A 20,564-nucleotide genomic window follows, 5' to 3' on the forward strand; every position below is an offset into this window, starting at 1 on the left:
ATAACTTCATCATAGCAGACGAAATTCCATGATCGGAACACCTATCTGTTATTAAACATCTTTCCCGTACGGAATTGTCTATGGTTCATGCGTAATTATTGGGTTACATACATAACAGTTGTTCCAAGGGGACAAATAAAAAATCATAAGTTTATGACCAAGAGACAAGACCGTAGCAAACAACAACGAAAGGAAATATAGATCGACACCAAACAAAAAAAAATGAAAATCACAAACCATTTAAAATCAACCAGAGAAACTGCTATGGCTTTGAGCAACCATAGAGACTTGCATTCTTTAAAACAAAATGTTGGAGACCATATGTTGATCTCTGAATATTTTTTTTTTGTGTTATGTGTTGCAGTGTCATTTACAAATACCTCATATCGATGTTATTACTTAATTTGTTTTCATGATTTATATAATGATATCCGTGTTTGTATTTCTCTCCTGATGAAAACTTAAAACTTTTTTTAAGCAAAAGAAGAAACAAATGAAATTCTTTAAATCTTGATCTTTATTTGCAACAAAAGAGTACATATAATATTGCACCCATTTATTAGTTATTGTTTATAATACAATCATTGTCTATGTTACCAGATCTTGAATACAGTCTTTAAAGACATTGTTATTTATAAACATAAAATATTTTATAAAAATTAACAAATAACTAGAATAACTTGTATAGTGTGTTTGTCATAAGAACATGAAGAATTTACTACTAATATTTTCTTAAATATTTCCAGCTAGTGTTTAGAATATCCGTAAAATATTCTATTATCATCAGAAACTGCACATTTTCTTTAAAGGAATCTGTAGTAAAGTAAATATTCACTAGAAAAAAAATATTTTTGTGACATATCTTATTAAGATTTTGATATTGTAGTCATTGGCCCATTTTGTTGAACTTGAAAATGTCCAGTTTAACTTAGAACATTGTACAATTTACATATAAATGACATTGTATTGTACATGAAACATTAGGATACCAAAGGGGTGAAACGCTTTTGGAATGTGGAAATGTGGGTGTGTATGATATAGGGGAAAACAAAGAGGGATCTAGGGGAAAGTAAAAAAAACATATGGGAAATAGGGAAAATAAACAAAAACAGGATTTGTGAAATTAACACCCTGGAAGCACCCCTCTTCGAAGGGTTATCTGAAACCGTTAATCTAAAGGGGACGCAGCAAAAGACAAAAACATTATAAAATAACAATACATTGTAATACTAGGAATAAGAACACATATTTAAAAAGACTGAGCAACCCTATAGAAAAATACAGACAAAAGTTATAGACACATCATGATTAAATTATTGTACCCGTGCTCTGTCATGGTTAGAACTCTAAAGGGACCAAGATCAAACAAAACGTCCTAACGTCTTGCATCGATTACACCTATCGTTCCATCTGGCAATTTGAAGTCTGTTTTCTAGAGTAGTTTTGAACGTTTTAAGAACCTAAAATAGATTCTCCATTACAATTATGACTTTTACAGACACATTTATGTTGTATCTTGTTTTGTTCGCTAAACATTGATTTATCATGAAATCTTATATCAGTTGAAATGTATAGAGTATGCCTTAAGTTAAAATATCGTCTTTACATTAAAACACAATCACAATTTATCATCTTCAGATTGCACGGTGTGTCCATTTTGTTCGGCCACTGGTTTTTCATCCATTTCGTATCCTTTATTATACTGAGCGCTTTCTCGTCTTTTCTTCATTTGTTCTACAATATTTGGTTCATTTTTGTCCATTTCAATGACTCCGTTTTTCTGTATATCTTCTTTTTTCGATTCATAAACAACTTCCAAGTAATCTGCATATCGACCTGTTCTGTTTTCTGGTAGAGCAGGGCCCCAGTCTTTCTGTGGTCTGGAGGCATTTCTAAAACCCTAAATGAAGTGAAACAATGCTTATTTAACATTTCTTTTTTTCATTTATGTTGCATGTCATAAATATTTGTAAACAACATATTGCACTACTGCTGTCAACCATTATCTTAACTGGTGCCCTATTTGCTTACATAAGAAGCCAAGGATTGTGTTATGGATTTAAAAATACTTTCTATAGAAGTCTATTACAAAGATTGCAGTTCTATTAAATAAAGGCAACAGTAGTATACCGCTGTTCAAAACTCATAAATCCATCGACAAAAACCAAATCGGGGTAACAAACTAAAACTGAGGGAAACGCATTAAATATAAGAGGAGAACAACGACACAACATTAAAATGTAACACACACAGAAACGGACTATTAAATCATACATCATCCCAAACCGCATCTATTACGAAACATACCAATTTGTTATTGTTAATTCGTTCTCGCCCTAAACAAGCGTGACATTATTCAACTAAACGTTGAGCAACCAACAATCAATCATATATCACATATCGACAATTGTTAAAGCTAAAACTCATGCTATTTACTGATTCAATTTGTTCTCTAGTATTTATTTGTTGATATTGACACGTGAAAACTTTTCTATTTTTTTCTCCTTTACTGTCAGTTATTATATGTCATGTTTGGCACAACTTTTTGGAATTTTGGATCCTCAATGCTCTTCAACTTTGTACTTGTTTGGCTTTATAAATATTTTGATACGAGCGTCACTGATGAGTCTTATGTAGACGAAACGCGCATCTGGCGTACTAAATTATAATCCTGGTACCTTTGATAACTATTCATTTTTTTCATTTTTAGCCATATTGCAGTAATTTCACATATGTCTACAACGTTTTATCCCTCTTTATTAAGAACATCAGCTGAATAATAATGGACTGACTGGAAAGTTGAAAATCTATTGTTTCCACAGCAGCTTGTTAAATCAAAAGTATTCAAAATTTTGGTAAGTCATTCACAATGAAGTGAAAAGATGATTTTCCAACGTGCAGATGAGTAAAAAAAAAGTAAATTCCCTGCAAATGATGTGCTGGCTACTAAAACATTGGATTATCCCTTTATTTGTAGGCTCAATTGTTTTGACAGAAGATGATTTAACACCGTAATCTCCTCTTGTTCGGCCGCTTAAGCACGTAAAGAATGCAAAATGAGTTAAAAGGGAGACAAACTAATGAACATCTTACACAAGTTACAAATAAAACTAGTTATGTATAGACTTACACCATATCTTATGAGCTGAATCAGCATAGTTCCAAGCAGCAGAACAATTGGTATTGACACAAGTCCCCATCCAACACCTTGAACCCAGGTTGGAAATACAAAGTCTCCATATCCTGATGGTGAAAACTGAATACCAGATGCAATCAATATTAGCTGAAATAAAAACGAAAGATATGATAACATTTGGAGAAATAAAATATTTTGACAATGATAAATCAGAAAACAGGAACTGGTTGAAATTATTACTGGCTACATTTGGCTTTACTATATTCGGTTTAAGTCCTTCCCATCTAGAAATGTAATTCCGGGGAACAACAGTTATAAGATGTTTTTTTGTACATATCAAATTTAAATAACGCTGTATAAGCTGTACATGTATGTGTTTTATGTTTTTTTTATTTACCTCCATTTGGAACGCTGAAATCTAATTAATCGAAAGCCATAAATGTATAAATTCTTCAATACATGATGAGCTGTAACACCAAAAGGAGGAATGGTAGAATATATCTGAGGTCAATTTTGCATTAGGGAGATGGCATCGTATTATGCCCCACCTACGTAGCAGAGGTGCATTATGTTTTCTGGTCTGTGCCTCCGTTCGTTTGTCCGTCCGTCCGTGCGTCCGTTGGCTTCAGGTTAAAGTTTTTGGTCAAGGTAGTTTTTGAAGAAGTTGAAGTCCAATCAACTTGAAACTTAGTACACATGTTCCCCATGATATGATCTTTCTAATTTTAAAATTTTAATTCCAAATTAAAGTTTTGACATCAATTTCATGGTCCACTGAACATAGAAAATGATAGTGCGAAGTTCAGGTTAAAGTTTTTGGTCAAGGTAGTTTTTGATGAAGTTAAAGATACATCAACTTGAAACTTGGTACACATGTTCCCTATGATATAATCTTTCTAATTTTAATTCCAAATTAAAGTTTTGACCCCAATTTCACGGTCCACTGAACATAGAAGATGATAGTGCGAGTGGGGCATCCGTGTACTATGGACACATTCTTGTTATTTCTAATTTACCGAAAAAAATTACCAAAAAGGTATATTTTCCTAACAACAACAGACATAAAAATGAAAATAGGACATAGCAAGCGCTGTTAAAACATTGAATTGATCCAAAAGGGTAAGCAGTATTTACTCCATTTGAAAAACCCGCCATTTTGATTATTATTACATTATATTTAAGGGAATGTTACATCGCATTACTGTCCTAAACGGTCTTAAAAACGATTTATGTTTTAAGACACATATAGACACGAAAAAAATACATAACAAAAAACACCAACTTACCACAATTATAACAGGAGCAACAAACTTCCACATTGCAACCCAGTAATAGTTCACCTTAAAGCCAAGCATCATGTAAAGATCTTCTAAGAATCTATTATGACCTGAAAGTAAGAAAGTTCAGACCATGTGCATTTAACTGTAACGATTAATTAATTTGATTATGCAAGATTATGCAGTTTGTATTACAACTACAAGTAAATACACAAGTTTTGAGAATAAGAAATGAAATTTTTCCTTCAATCTAAGAAAATAAATTATTTCAATCTTAAAAACTTTCATAATACGTGTCATGTTGAATAAATGGTGTTAAAAATAAATTTTAGAGAGTTGCATGTATGTGTTGCTAAATCTGTAGTTTTTTTAAGTATCACAGGCGCATAGGGAAATGCGCCCTCTACCCTTTTCCTTCTTTCTGTTGTTTTGGTAAACATTCTGTAAATGTTTCAACACTTATCTAATTTGTTCTTAGCAGTACGATATTACAATTACAATATCTTATGTATAGGTAGGTTGCTCCTCCATACCCTTCAAACCAGATAAAATAGAAAAAGGATAATTCCCCATGCGCCTGTGTACAGTATTTGTGACTTTTCATTGCCGTTTCTGTATTTTTTATAAATGTTGTGTTTTTGTTTTTTGGGGGTTATGGGTATTTATACAACCATGTCTCGCGGTATCCGTTCATTTTTTGTCCGATTCTCAAATGCCTTTATTTTTTGTCCAATTCTCAAATGCCTTCATTTTTTGTCCGATTCTCAAATGCCTTAATTTTTTGTCCGATTCTCAAATGCCTTAACTGTAAAACAGTATTGGTGACTTTTCATTGCTGTTTCTGTATTTTTTATAAATGTTGGTATCTATTTGTTTTTTGGGGCTATGGGTATTTATAAAACCATGTCTCGCGGTATCCATTCATTTTTTGTCCAATTCTCAAATGCCTCAAATGTAAAACAGACTATACGAACTTACCGTATACCCACGCGATAGCAATTAATTCAATCATACACACAAACAACAAGGAGTAACTGCCGGAGTAGTCATCCATTAAAGTAAGAACCCAAATACCACCCTATAAATAAAATTGAGAATGGAAATGGGGAATGTGTCAAAGAATGTAATCGATTTGTAAAAATACATAATATTATTTGGCGCAGAAATAGAAATAATTATCTTGGCCACAGATTATTTGGAAATATGGGAAAGTGTTGAACTGCATTTTAATCAAATGTTATATTAAGGCCTTCCAATATACCTGTAAAAATATAAAAGAACACGTTAAATAATTTATTGCGTCCGAAGCCCTTTTCTGGATTTACCTTCATCAGGAACGCTCAAAGCCAAACATTTGAAATCCGAAGATGTATAAGTACCGAAAATCGTACTGATATATATGTTGTTAGATTACAACATATCGTGGTTTGATGTTTAAAGTCTTCGATAATTGTTATGTGGCTTGAACATACGTCAAATGATTCAGACAACTAGGGAATTTTTTTTTTCATTACTTGTCAGACAAAACCTAAACATATCTAATATTGAGGTATTTGAAACAAAGATTCCTATTACAGACTAGAAAACAATACATTTGGTACATGTATACTGATTAATGTTATTAAGAGATGCAGCGTTTATTTGTTGTTTTTATAGTGATATTAAGATGATAACACAATATTGACTGCTGTACCCCTATTTTTGACATTTTTTACTCTTTGAGTATGTTTGTTTTGTTCATGCATCGTTGACAATGTAATGGAATTTGATACGACTGTCATACAAGTGAGAGGTTTAGCTAGCTATAAAACCAGGTTCAATCCACCATTTTCTACATTAGAGAATGCCCGTACCTAGTCAGGAATATGACAGTTGTTATCCATTCGTTTGATGTGTTTGGACTTTTGATTTTGCCTTTTGATTTTGGATTTTCCTTTTTGAATTTTCCTCGGAGTTCAGTATTTTTGTGTTTTTACCTTTTTTGTATAAATCAAAACTAATTGAGAAGAATCAGGGAATATATATACATTTCGTAACAACCAAGTGAGAGAATAAAATGATGCCATGATAAAGATATTTGTTTAAACGAGTTTAAGAACAAAATGTTAATACATTTGTACTTACAATATACACATATCTCGAAATACATATTCACAATATACACAAATACGAACGAAAAGTTTATGAATGTAAAACGGTACATATGCTTACATTTGTCACTAAAGGCAGGCCACACAAGAACAGTACAAGGCAAACTGCAGCACAAAGTTTTGCTTTATTTCTTCTGAGTGTACTGGGGAATTCATCAGCTAAAGCGCTTATGATGGCTTCTACCATTGCAAACTGGAAATGAATATTTACACCATTTATATGATACCAATGACTTTTCGGTCTGACTTATTTACCAAGTACATCTTTTTGGGAACACAAAAAATATTTTTGAACAGACCTTTTTTCAACTTGGCATTTTTCTCCATCTATGTTTTTAATTCCTGGTTTCACAGGAATTTATCTCAACCCCAACTTTCCTGTGTTCCAAGGAAACAAAATCTCCAACTCATTTGTTTACTGTATTCCACATGTGTATATCTCAAACTAAGTTTTCCTCTATTCAACCGAAACGACTATCAGCCTCATTTTTTCTGAATTCAATGGGAGGTTTCTTAAAGATGTTTTCTAAATTTCATAAATGGGAACGGATATTCAAACATCTTTACATTTGCAATTATATTTGAATGCCAATGAGACCACTATCAGTCCAAAGACGCGGATTCGTAGGAACTATAGTTCATTATCCTTAATACCAAAACTGCATGCTACATTTTAAAGTGTTCTTTTTTTCATTTTACATGCACCCACTTTGTTTATGCATAATTGTACATTTATAACATCTGTGTATATTATTATAAAAAATTAAATTATGAATATCTAGTATAAGTGTGCTTACCTGACTTGACATTCCTAGTGAAAGCAACATAAAAAAGAACAAAAATGCCCAGATTGGTGGATAAGGCATTCTGGCAATACCCTCTGGATAGGCGATAAATACAAGCCCAGGACCTGTAAATATAAAACGGAAGTAGAAGTTACTTATCGCGACATCTAAAACCCGTTTTATTTGTCTTTTTCGTACATACATCTGAATGCTTCTAAGTGATGTTTTTTGTTTTTCTGTTCTATGTTGTTTTATTTTTTGTTTTTGTGGGTTTTTTTTTTTTTTTTTGGTGGTTGGAGGTTTTCGCATTGAAGAATACTTAATAAAATATGTTCCATCATATGATCGTGCTTAGTGGAATCATATGAAATATGAGGAGTAATAGAATTCGCGATTGTCGTACATCGAGACTCTGCAAATAAATTAAAAACTAACATTTGATGTATAGTTTTTCCGTTTTTATTTTCATAGATACAAATCCTTTAGAACCATAAATATTGAATGTTTCCTCAGGCTAAATGGATAAATAAAAACAAACATGTCTTGAACCAAAACAATAAATCAAGCAGGTATTAAATTCTCGCAGACGGTAAAATTCTGTACAACGTGGTCATCGTAGCGCAAACCTTGTCATGCACGGCGCGGAAACTCATAATATAGATATTGGAAGATGTGGTGCGAGAAACACGTATAAATTACATAAATAAACGACAACTACTGTACATCAGATTTCTGACCTAGGACAGGTGCAAACATTTGCAGCGGGATTAAACGTTTTAATGGATCCAAACCTTCTCCCTTTTTCTGAAACAATAGCATAACATCGTAACATAATTTGTTCCTTTTCTTTGTTATACCTCACCATGCTAACATGTAACGACAAAAGCTTTATAATTCGAACAAAGTTTGATTCAAGTGCCATTTCATGTTATTGTCTTATGTTCCATTTTCTATTCTTTACATTTCCTATCGAAGGTCGGTGGTTTTTTCTGGGTACTCCGGCTTCCTCCACCAATAAAAACTTGCCGCCAGGAAATAGCCTAAATGCGGTGCTTAAAAGTGGCGTTAAAACAACAAAAAATTAAATCAAATCTATTCTTTACCATATAGGTTTTTAAAAGACGTAAAGAAATGATACTGGTATAATATTCATAGTATAGAATAGTCCTTTATACATTTTGAAGTAGAATAAAAAAAAATCGCCTCATTTTACTTATTATATGATAATTAATAAGACCATAATAATTAATTACAATCTAAAAAAAATATTTACCTCCAGTTGCTACATCGCCAACTTCTTGGTTAGTCACGTGAGCCATGAATCCGAGCACAGCAAAAATCACAAAACCAGCAAATACACTGGTCGCACAATTGATGACGGCAACCAAAATAGCGTCTCTAGAATAAATTCAAAGACGCATTTAGTGTCCTTTGAATCAAGGAATTAGGAGTATATTTATGGAAAAGGTAAAACAAATTGAATTTCAGAATCGACTGAAAATACATATTTGTAATACGGTGAATGATCGCTGGTTATCAGGGAAAACTGTAAAAAACTGACGTTTCTGTTTGTAATCTAGTGAACAAAACGATTTATTAAACTAAGTAAGTAGTTCTTCTATTCCTCTCATTCTTTTAAAAAATAACAACATGAGTCCTTTTACGTTATGTTGCTAAAGCAATTTCAGTGGCGGATGCAGGAATTTTCGAAAGGGGGGGTGCTAGCCCAGGGCAAAGGGTGGGTGCAAAGGTGCAAAACATATGTCCCGATTCAAATGCATTGATCGGCCAAAATAAAGGGGGGGGTGCGCACCCCCGGAACCCCCCCCCCCCCCCTGGATCCGCCACTGAATTTTAACATGTTCTGACAAATACCATTTGCTACTTGCATGCTCTATAAATCCACTAAAATATAATTAGGTAATAAACAATGCCTCCTTTAAAATCTAAACCTTACAATTGAATAGTCTCTCGGTGGTGATTTACTAAAGGGTGGTCATTACAGAAATAAGTTATAACATTTACCTGTAACAGTTGTTCTTAAACATGACAAGATTGTGTTGATGATTATGATAAACAAAACGACGTAAGCCAATCAGAAGACGCGTTTCATCAAAAATTAAATTATTTACCTGTAACAGTTGTTCTTAAATTGGTTATAACTTGCCATGGTAAGTAAACTTCCAAATGCTGGTCCAAGCGAATAAAAGATCTGTGATGCCGCATCTACCCATACCTGTTTGAATATGATTAGAATTCAGAAGGAAACGGGGAATGTGTCAATGAGACAACAAACCAAACAAAGAGCATAAGGCTATCAATGGGTCCTTAGTGTAATGAGAAAACCCCGCACCTGCAGGCGAGCTTCAACTGGCTCATAATCAATTATGTAATCTTGTTCAGTGAAATGTATTAACTGACTAACCAAGCCTCCACTAAAAGTCAGACAAAAAGAGAATATTTAATTTATATTGTTAGAAAACAGATTGAATATACTGGTAGATGAGCATACATTTTGTGTACCCTTGCTTTGTTAAAAATAATTATTAAACAAAAATGTTCAACACAGGCTAAATGTACTCATCATAGATACCAGGATTTAAATTTAATATTAACGCAAGACGGGCGTCTTCAAAAGACTCATCAGTAACGCTCGAATCAAAACGTGTTAAAAGGGCCAAAAAAACGTTGAGGAGCATTCAGGACCAAAATTCCTCAACGTTTTGCCAAATACAGCTTAGGTAATCTATTCATGAGGTAGAAAAGCCTGAGCATTTAAAACGTTAAAAGTTTTGTTAACGGTTAATTTATAATTATGAACATATCAATGATAACTCAAGACAAAACAGAAGTGCTGACTACTGGGCTGGTGACACTCTCGGGGAATTAAAACTCCACCAGCAGTGGCAACAACCCAGTGGTGGTAAATAAACTCTTCATAGATACCAGAATTAAATGTACTAACGCCAGACTGTAGTTTCCTCTACAAAAGACTTATCAGTGATGCTTGAATCAAAATTTGTTAAAAAGGCCAAATAAAGTACAAAGTTGAAGAGTATTAATCAGGACCAAACATTCCTAAACGTTTTGCCAAATACAACTAAGGTAATGTATTCCTGAGGTGGAAAAGCCTTACCATTTAAAAACTAAAAAAATGTTTTGCTAACTGTAAATTTATAATTATGAACATATCAAAATAATTAAAGTCAACACAGACCCCTGGGCTGGTGATAGTCTCGGGGAAATAAACTCCACCAGTGGTAATTTATAAGTGGTATCGACCCATTGGTTGTAAATAAACTCAGTCATCATAGATACCAGTATTGAAATGTTGTATTTATGCCAGACGCGCTTTTCGTCTTCAAAAGACCCACGAATCAAAAATTGTTAAACTGGCCAAATAAAGCACGAAGTTAAAGACCATTCAGGACCTAAAATTCCTCAACGTTTTGCCAAATACAGCTAAAACAGCATTATTTCTGCTGATACCAACATCTATACATGTATGTGTACGTAAACCAAATGTAAGAAAACACCTTTCTGGTATATTTTCTTTTGTGTCATTAAAGTGTTTGTATTATCCAACAAACGCGATACAGACTGCAAGAGTATGTTATTTCGAAGTATAATTGCTCATATTGTTTATACGTTGTACGTTTTGAATTTCATAAATATGAGAATTGGACGGTTAAACTACATGTATAAAAATAATACCTGAGGTGTTGCCAGTTTCTCCCATTTTGGTATGACGTAGAATTTTATCCCTTCCATGTATCCCTCCAATGTAAGTCCTCTTATTAGCAAAATTACCAACACAACGTAAGGGAAAAGAGCCGTAAAATAGATGATCTAAAATAATTAAATAAAAAAGAAGATAAAGCATAGCATAAATAATACCTTTAAAGAGAATTATTTCAAGAATTGTTGTTGCATCATTTGTTCCTAGTTTATTCAAACACATTTTCGGTCAATTGATTTTTACGACATCGACGGTCGTCTGCCAATTTCATCATGTCACAGGGAATGACGTAGCAACAATTATCAAAACAATTCTGATTTTTCGATTACTGATGATTAATATAGTGTTTACCCGTCACCGTTTAGGGGAGGTTGATATATGGTCATACGTTACCTTTCCGGACGATTTCACTCCATTCTTTAAAGCAAAGAAGACAAAAATCCATGCTAGAAGCAAGGTCAATGCCAACTTCAGACTGATGCCCCCTACGTCACCAAAATCCGTGGCTTCATGTAGTCTCAAAACATACCGACTGAAAGACAAATATTATATTAGACTGAAAGATCCAATCGCCATTGCTGTCCTGACAACGTCAAGTATAAAACGTTCTGCAAGAAATGCTGAAATAAAAGCGTCATGAAAAACACTTAAAACAAAGCGAATAAAAGAGTAATGCACGGTACTTTGAAGCTACCGATTTGACACACAAATATGTCATGGTCATTTAAATTAAACGTGAATAATGAAGTGGAGTCACATTTTGTGTGCATGATCTTCAGACTGCTATATGTAAACTTCCTTTTCTCTGTAAGGGCACCATGGTGATGTTGGTCATACTTTGACTTTGATGTACGCTTTGACATTTTATTTTAGACCATCTTCGTGTTTTTCTATGTATTTACAGATTGATTAAATAGGAAAAGTGAATTTTTTAACGTGACTGTCCCAAATCAAAGTATAAGTGCATCATAGTCTCTGTTTGGCTCGGTGCTTTAAATATCTCACGGTCACTTGGGAGTTTTTAAAGTTCTACGTAGTTGCAAATTCTTTTGTTAGATTTGTTTTTAATGATAACATCATATATAAAAATAAATAAAATGCACTTAAGACGAAAAAGTCTCTATTGTTGGCAATTACCTGAAATATTCGTCACTGGGCAGTTTATATCTTCCGACATAACTGCATGTTGATAAATTTGTCTGTGTAAAGTTGTAGGACAGGTCAGTGAAATTCATGCCACCCATATCTAAAATGTTGTCCACACATGTGGTATTCATACGACCTATAAAAAAAATGGAACACGTGTATTAGAAGTACGATACGATTTTAATCCGATTTGCAATTAAGTGTTATTTCGACACTCGTCATCCTAATGTGAGCTTTGAAATTATTGCCAACGTTCTATTCTTATACACTATTTTAAAAAGGTGTATATCGTTTAGAACGTGTTTACATGGTTTCAAGTTTATGTCACACTATCTTCATTGTAAACGATCGTGACCGAATAAGAAAACATGATACATACCAAACAAACGGACAGACGAACGTAGACGTGGCAGTATAGATAATGAAATTTTATTCGTGTCCATCTTAAGAGAGTCGGAGCCCCTTTCCTTTGTATTTTGTTTCGCACACAGAGTCAAAATCGTAGTATTGTTTGATTTTTTAGATAATTTAAAATGTGTATTGTGATGTGTGTCCACTAGAACAAGCTTTAAAAGTGTTGCGTTCAATTAGAGGCATGCCATTATTGCTCTTTGGTAAATAGTTCCAGCAATAGAAACCGTGATTCGCAAATCATACACATGTAATAGATTTCACGATAAATACCTAAAGTTATATTTAGTTTCTGTGTTTCATTCATATCGTCTGTTATTCGTATCGACTCTGTAATGCAAAATTGAGTGTTCCATGGATTATTGCAAGTAGCCCAGGGAACATCGCCATCAAAGCTGACAAACGTCACAAGCATATAGAATAAGGAATAGGCTATTATAACGTTGTAATAAATGCTCACAAGGACAGATAATGCTATGGAGGCAAAACCAACTCCTACAAAAGATAAAAAATTATGTGGAAAATTTATGTATTATAAAAATGGTTGAGAAACCTGTATGAATTATAACAATAAAGAGATATTCTTTGTTAGTCTTGTATTATTTTAATTTTAGTTTCTTGTGTACAATTTGGAAATTAGTACGGCGTTCATTATCACTGGACTAGTATATATTTGTTTAGGGGCCAGTTTAAGGACGCCTCCGGGTGCGGGAATTTCTCGCTACATTGAAGACCTGTTGGTGACCTTCTGCTGTTGTTTTTTCTATGGTCGGGTTGTTGTCTCTTTGGCACATTCCCCATTTCCATTCTCAATTTTATTATGTTTCAAATAAAAACCAAGAAAGCTGTATGTATCATATCAATATTGCAGAGACCTTTGTGTATCATATTAATAATGTGATATTTTCAATGTATCAGAAAAATAAAGTGGAAACCTTAATGTATTATGAATTTAAAGAAGAAACCTGTATGTACCATATAAATAATGTGAAATTCATTTTGCATGTTTATAAGTTTTGTAAATAATAAGAACCTGTTTGTGTGCGCTTAAATCATGTTTAACCTCATCACATTGTGCGCTCATATTTAAAACTGGTTTAATTCCTTTGCGTTAAGCGCACATGAAACTAGTTTTACCTTAGTAAAATTATTATGCGCTCATAAAACTGGTTTGATCCCATTGCGCTAAGTGCAAATAAAACTAGTTTTACCTTAGTAATAGCATTGTGCGCTAATAAAACTGGTTTAATCCCATAGCGTTAAGCGCAAATAAAACTAGGGTTGCCTTAGTAATAGCATTTTGTGAATATAAAAGTGGTTTCATCCAATCACTTAGTGTGCTTGAACATATATTTAGTAGGGCTATTTGGGGAGTTTCGCTGTTAAGACTAAAGTCTAATTCATGTTAATCGTTCTTGTATATTTTGCTAATTCCTGTTAACTGTTTATGTATATTTTGCTAATTCCTATTAATCGTTAATGTATGATTGTGTAATTCTTGTTATCCGTTTATATATATTTAAGTAAATCCTTTTTACGGTTTATGTATATTTTGCTAATTCTAGTTAACCGTATATATGTGTATTTTGTGAATTCCTGCTACATGTAACCGTTTATACATGTATACAATGTTGGGTACCTTTGAATAGAGGACTAGCTCTCCATATCGTAAATGGTCCTAATGATGCAAACTGTCCAAACGCGAGTTCGAGGAAGAAGCATGGTAAACCAACTAATACCAACATAAGAATATATGGAATCAAAAATGCACCTAAAAGAAAAAAGAGCGATATCAATAATCATGGAAAAGAGATTGGTTTATTTTTAATAAGACAAACATCGTTTATCGAAACTCGGATAAATCGGGGGAAAAAATGGAAATTAAAGAACATATAGTATGATAGATATTTTTGTATGAAATCTAACAGTTTTTTTTTCTTTTTCAATATCATGATACTTTACGATAAATTCGAGTTATATTATGACTTAAAGGTTTAACGTTGTATATGTAGTATAGTACATAATCATTGGTACTTATTTATACTTGAAAAACATATACGTTACCTCCTCCATTCCTGTAACATTTGTAAGGAAATCTCCACACATTTCCCAAGCCCACAGCATATCCCACACAGGACAGAAAGAACTCTACCTTATTACTCCATGCCTGTCTTTCTACTTCCTGAAATAAACATGAGACATATTTCCTATAAAATAAACTTAAAACCTTGTACTATTATCATGTATTCTTTATATTTTTTGACATTTTTGTGCTTTTATTTTTTATTTCCCATTTAGCTCTATTCTTTATTTTGAGATCATTATTATCTGTTATTTAAAACCCATCTAGACCCCTATGCTTATTTCGGGTATTTTGTGAAATTAAGTTCGATATGAGATATCTCAATAGCCTGGCATCGTGGCCAATCATACTTCGGCTACGGTAAGCGTTTACAAATGTAGCAGTCAGTGAGCCAGGACCCCTGGCTAATATCTCTATAGAAACAAACACACTTTTTATTTTATTAAAGCAACGAATGACTACATGTACATGTACAACACACAGTGTGATTTCTTTTTTTTTTATCTTGAACTTTTAATGCGAATTTTATATGCAGTGTAATTGACTTTGGAATTATGGTTAAAACTGATTTTGATACACATTGATACATGTCGTTACCTAATCGTTTGTCTATATTTTTTTAGTTTTTAAATCAACTTTACAAAGTAGGTGAAGGTAAAAGATAGTTCATGTGAACCTTTAAAGTTAAATAAGTGCATGTTTCATACAATTACGTAAGAAATTTCTCTTTTTGTTTTACTATTGAAATGTTTTGTATTAAATTTAAGCTAATAAATCTTGACAGTTGAATATCTGTTTAAGTACAGAATCGATGTTATTGAAATGGTATCTGTAGAAAGGTTATCATGGCCTGATAAAAACTCCAAACGGGTATTTAAAAAGCTTAAAACAGGTCATAGCTGCAGTCAAGACATGTCATTATTAGTTAATAAATCATACCCCACAAATATGTCGGACGGGGGCAAAAGTAAGATTGAAAAATGTGAGCCAATTTAACCTGATTTAAACTTTCAGGTACATAGGTTGACACCAAAATTTTCCAGACAATATCTTCATATATAGATGTATCATACCCAAACATGTCGGACAGGGGCAAAAATAAGTTCGAAAAAAGCGTGCTAAATTAACCTTATTTAGACTTTCAGGTATATAGGCCGACACCAAAATTTTCCAAATAAAGTCTGCATATAAACTATCTCTACGAGCAAGTCATAGTCAAGACATAACATTATTAGTTACTAAATCAGACCCAAAACATGTCGGACAGGGGCCAAAATAAGATCGAAAAATGTGTGCTAAATTAACCTGATTTAAAATTTCAGGTATATCCATATAAAGTCTTCATATAAACTACAATGTATCTCTACGAGCCAATCATGACCACGACCGAAAAATCTGTTAAAATTAAACTGTATTTCAAAATAAATGACCTATTGACTTAAGATAGTGTGTTTGTCAAAACATTTACGATAAGTTCGCATCAACAGGATTGTTGACTTCCCATGTCTTTTGAACTATAATAAGTGGTTTATATTAAATGCGACATAATTTTTATTTCAACATTTATGTTTTCGGTTTAGGCTGCTACTTTATATAACTATGTAGCTTTATCTTTTTGATTAATTGTGTTGTTTTTAGAGTGTTGTAGCACTCATTTTTCTTTTTCTTTTGAAATTATTCATTTAATTATTTGGGTACTTCTCGAGTTTCTTCATACTTGATATGAGTGATGTATTAGTTATTACTTATTTAACGTCCAGTGGCAATTATTTGTGGCTATTCATTTAAAGAACAAGTAAACCAATTAATGCAATAGTTCAATTATTAGACCATTCGGCTCCTACATGAAAACAGGGCATGTTAGGTAGTAAGACAATATATTCTGGTACATGCCATCTACTGGTCCTTAGAAGAGTAACTGCAAGTGTTATGCAATGTAACGTGATGAGAGCCAGACACCCTTCCTACACAAGGCATATGAGTAAACGTTCCAATTCTTGCCGGACGTGGCTGCAAATCCATATATCCCTCACAACCTTGAGCAAACGTCCTAGTAAGCAATTTAGCCAGCTTTGAAATGGCGGTACGGAGAAGTCCATGGATGAAGATATTTCTATACCATAGTCACCCTTTTGGATCGTTTTAAATAATGATAACCCGTGTAATAGTATTACAGAAACTTAAGTCATCAAAACAGAAAGGTAGAATTATAATTCGCTGCATTGCTTTTAGTAAATGATTTCCATTTGAGAAGTGCTAACTATTTATCTAGCTCAGACATCGTTAGTTGTTACTGAACCCATTAGAGACGACCAAACATATTTAAGAAATCCCAAATGTTCAGAGAAAAACAGTAGCTTAGTTGGTCAATTGTCTAAGTGGCAAAAACACAGTGCAGACTTATGTTGTTTTGACTAGGTCAATATCCATATACTAGCATAACGTATTGACCTCACAAAACATGCCAAGAAATCCTCGCTAAAAATTCCGGTCGACCCCCTACGGCAGTCATTAGTAGCTAAAGATTTGATTTCATTCAAGAAATTAATGTATGACCTTCATGTACGTGTCGCTTAGAACACGGCCATATACCAAATGGTCAAAATTAATCATCCATGTAATTTGCTCTATGGGGTGTTTGCAGAATTTCAACGGAGGCAATTTCTTGGCATGCGTCCATAATTGATGAGTAAGAAATACGAAGGGAGAAGACACTTACAAATGAGAATTGAAAATAAAGTTATATCTTAAATCTCCGCTTGTAATGTTTCGAAAATTAGTACAAAATCCGTATATTTAAAAAAAAAACGGTATTTAAATAAAACATAAACTGACAATTAAACAAAAAAAGATTATTGGCTAACTTTTTTACATTTTCGTGGAATTTCTGAGCCGGTTCTTGTCTGAAAAGTTCTTCGATAAACATTATCCTCATGGAACAAAGAATTTTGTTATTTGAAATTGCAGTGAGTTGTGATGTTTTACTATTTTGGTGGCGTTACCGTGATTTTGAAATGAATGTGTTAAAATATGCACTTTATGTCTTAAAAGGAGCGCCAGCATAACAATAAACTGAAAAATACATAATTACACACGTGCCTAACATATTGATTATTACGGAAGCGTATTAGCGCCACACATTTTTTTTTTTTTTTCTTCCTATGTTTGCGTTATAACGCATACCTATAACGCATACCTTTGCGTTATAACGCAAACCTTTGCGTTAACTAACGCAAACCTTTTGCCTTATAACGCAAACCTTTGCGTTAAACGCAAACATTTGTTTTATCTTATTTCTTATTTAAGATTCAAAGGAAACAGTAGTTATTAATGGAGGAGGCTGTATATAATAAAATTTATCACCTTTGTAGTAATTGCAAAGTTAACTGCTTGAATAATTAGATCATATCAATGACTAATAATGAGCAGAATAATATAAGAAGATGTGGTATGAGTGCCAATAAGAAAACTCTCCATCTAAGTCATTATTCGTAAAAGTAAACCATCTTAGGCCGAATTACGGTCTTCAACACGGAGCATTGGCTCACACTAAACAACAAACTATAAAGGTCCCCAAAAACTATATCCAAGTTACTACTAGTATATATATTACAAAGAAAATTGAGTAAATTGAGGTTATATCTAAGAAAAAAATCAACCCTGTTAATATAGCTATAACCGAATATAAATATACTTCCAAAGTAAGCTCTCGTTTGAGAACTGTGTAAAGTAGGTTACATTCAAACAAGCTACCCTTCGGCAATAAATGTATAGAATGAAGATGTTTTATTAATAAAATTATGTTCTCTCTATTCAAATTGCTCCCCAAGCATCTTAAAAATACTTCATTATATTGAAATGAAAATTCAATGACTTTCTATCAAAGAATCTTGATCATATTCTGAGATTTAAAAAAAAATGTTTCCTTATTAATAATTCATTTTAAAGCAGAAAGATCATTTTGTCTATTTGACTTGGAGGTTTCACAATTGTATGACATTATTTTTGATCTTTTTTCAATTTTAATATGACTATATACTAAACTATATCTATTTTCTTGTTAAATGATATACTTTTCTGATGCACAAATCAGTCTTAATTTATGTATAATTGCACTTCAATTATTCCATTATTCCTATGCATATTTTTTATAATGATTTGGCCTTGTATGTATGTGTCTTTTTTTATCTACTAGTAAATCACATCCGAAATGAATGACAGACGGACATATATACAAAACTTAATGAATAATTGAAACAAAGATATTTGCGTTATAACGCAAAGGTTTGCGTTTTTTGTATAACGAAAAAAAATGTGTGGCGCTAATACGCTTCCGTAGATTATGCCAATAATATATTCGTTAAAAAAATAGGGAGAGGAATAATGATTTAAAAAAAATAAAATGAAGAATCCGATAGTTATCAATAAGTACATACAGGTACATGACTGTATGATGTGAAACATAAGGTTAATACTGAATACCTAATAATCAAAGTAAACGTTAAACACGCCAAACAAATATTTAACGAATGAATATAGATAAATAAACAAACAAAATATGAGATAAATTTGATACTCTGAAAATCAAAATATTTCGGTTGCTATAGTATGGTACCCTGTACTGACATAGGATTTCCATTCTATTCTGATATACATGTATGTTTGAAATTCTACAGGGAATTTTTTGTAAAAAAAATAAGTAGTATACTGTATAGCATTATATTTGTTTGGTCATTGTAAAAGTATCATTATTATATGTGTTATCAGTGATTTTGGCGCTTAGGATTGTTGTCTTATCTATTTCTTTTGCAAGTCCTTTATTAAGTTAAAACTCAACGATTGAATTTGTGAATGGCCATTATACTATCGCAAAATTTCTTTTCATTGATTCATTCAATACAAATGTGACAAAACATAATTTTATCAGTTTCTCGCGTTATCTTATACTATTGAAAATTAATTGAATATTAAATTAAAATTTATAATTTTTTTTTTATACATATTGGTACTGTCTTAAAGTAAATAATATTTGAAAATTATAATTGAGAGGTTATGAAAAAAACAAGAAATGCCCGGATGTCTTACCTTTCCCATGGTTCCAGAGTGAAAAGAAAAGATTGCGAACTTTATCTTTCGGGACACATGGATTTTTGTTTAATGATTAGTTGCCCTCAATACCACAGCGTCATGGAAAAGTTTTATCTATCTTTCGTCCTTGAAGGGGAGCCTCTTGGCTTTTCTTATACACGAGTTATTAATCTTAAATCTTGAGGATCCGGGTGGCAAATATACTTTGGAGTGATTGAAATATGTCTCATTAGTTAAAGAGTTCTGAAATACCTGAAACCTGGAAATGAGTTTCAATTTGTTTGTTGATGCTAGATAGGTCTTCGTTGTTTATTTGACTTATATATACCTTCAAAGGTTGGATCCGTAAATATGCTGAACTTAAGGTAAAATTGTGGCGAGGTTGAAAAATGAACACAAAAATATAAATCAGTAAAAATAAATAAATGATTTACAAAAAAAATATTTTGAAGAGCATTGCTGTTTTACATTATTTGTTTTTTAAGGAAAGGGGAATGCCTTGTATACGCATGTTGCATGTATCAGGGACTTTCTATACTGTAGTATAGAAAGTGAAAGTCCCTGCATGTACAAATGTATTAACTCTAAAAGTGTTTTTTTAATTGAATTTCCTTAATCTCTGACCGAAATTTATAAACAGGTCGATTATTTGTTCTCGTACAAGTACATGTATTGCAGAAACATGTTTTTCTTCTATCTTACATGCTATCACTAATGTTTAGGTCGCTGAGATTATTACACAATATATA

At 32.5% G+C, this 20,564-nt stretch overlaps 1 protein-coding gene across 1 annotated transcript; it reads right to left on the reverse strand.

Moving 5' to 3' along the window:
* Positions 1 to 499: 499 nt before the first annotated feature.
* Positions 500 to 19,929, reverse strand: LOC139485915 (sodium-dependent proline transporter-like). Its single transcript, XM_071270586.1, has 15 exons — positions 19,813 to 19,929; positions 14,709 to 14,826; positions 14,284 to 14,415; positions 12,918 to 13,139; positions 12,225 to 12,369; positions 11,481 to 11,619; positions 11,063 to 11,197; positions 9,481 to 9,584; positions 8,622 to 8,746; positions 7,361 to 7,473; positions 6,625 to 6,756; positions 5,392 to 5,491; positions 4,423 to 4,523; positions 3,131 to 3,283; positions 500 to 1,900 (listed from the first exon to the last, which is right to left on the reverse strand). The coding sequence occupies exons 1-15, from the start codon at positions 19,819 to 19,821 to the stop codon at positions 1,619 to 1,621; spliced, it is 2,010 nt and encodes a 669-aa protein (XP_071126687.1). The 5' UTR covers positions 19,822 to 19,929; the 3' UTR covers positions 500 to 1,618.
* Between the last annotated feature and the right edge of the window lie 635 nt (positions 19,930 to 20,564).

The sequence above is a fragment of the Mytilus edulis genome, chromosome 8, assembly GCF_963676685.1.
Source record: "Mytilus edulis chromosome 8, xbMytEdul2.2, whole genome shotgun sequence".
Classification (NCBI taxonomy): Eukaryota; Metazoa; Mollusca; class Bivalvia; order Mytilida; family Mytilidae; genus Mytilus; species Mytilus edulis.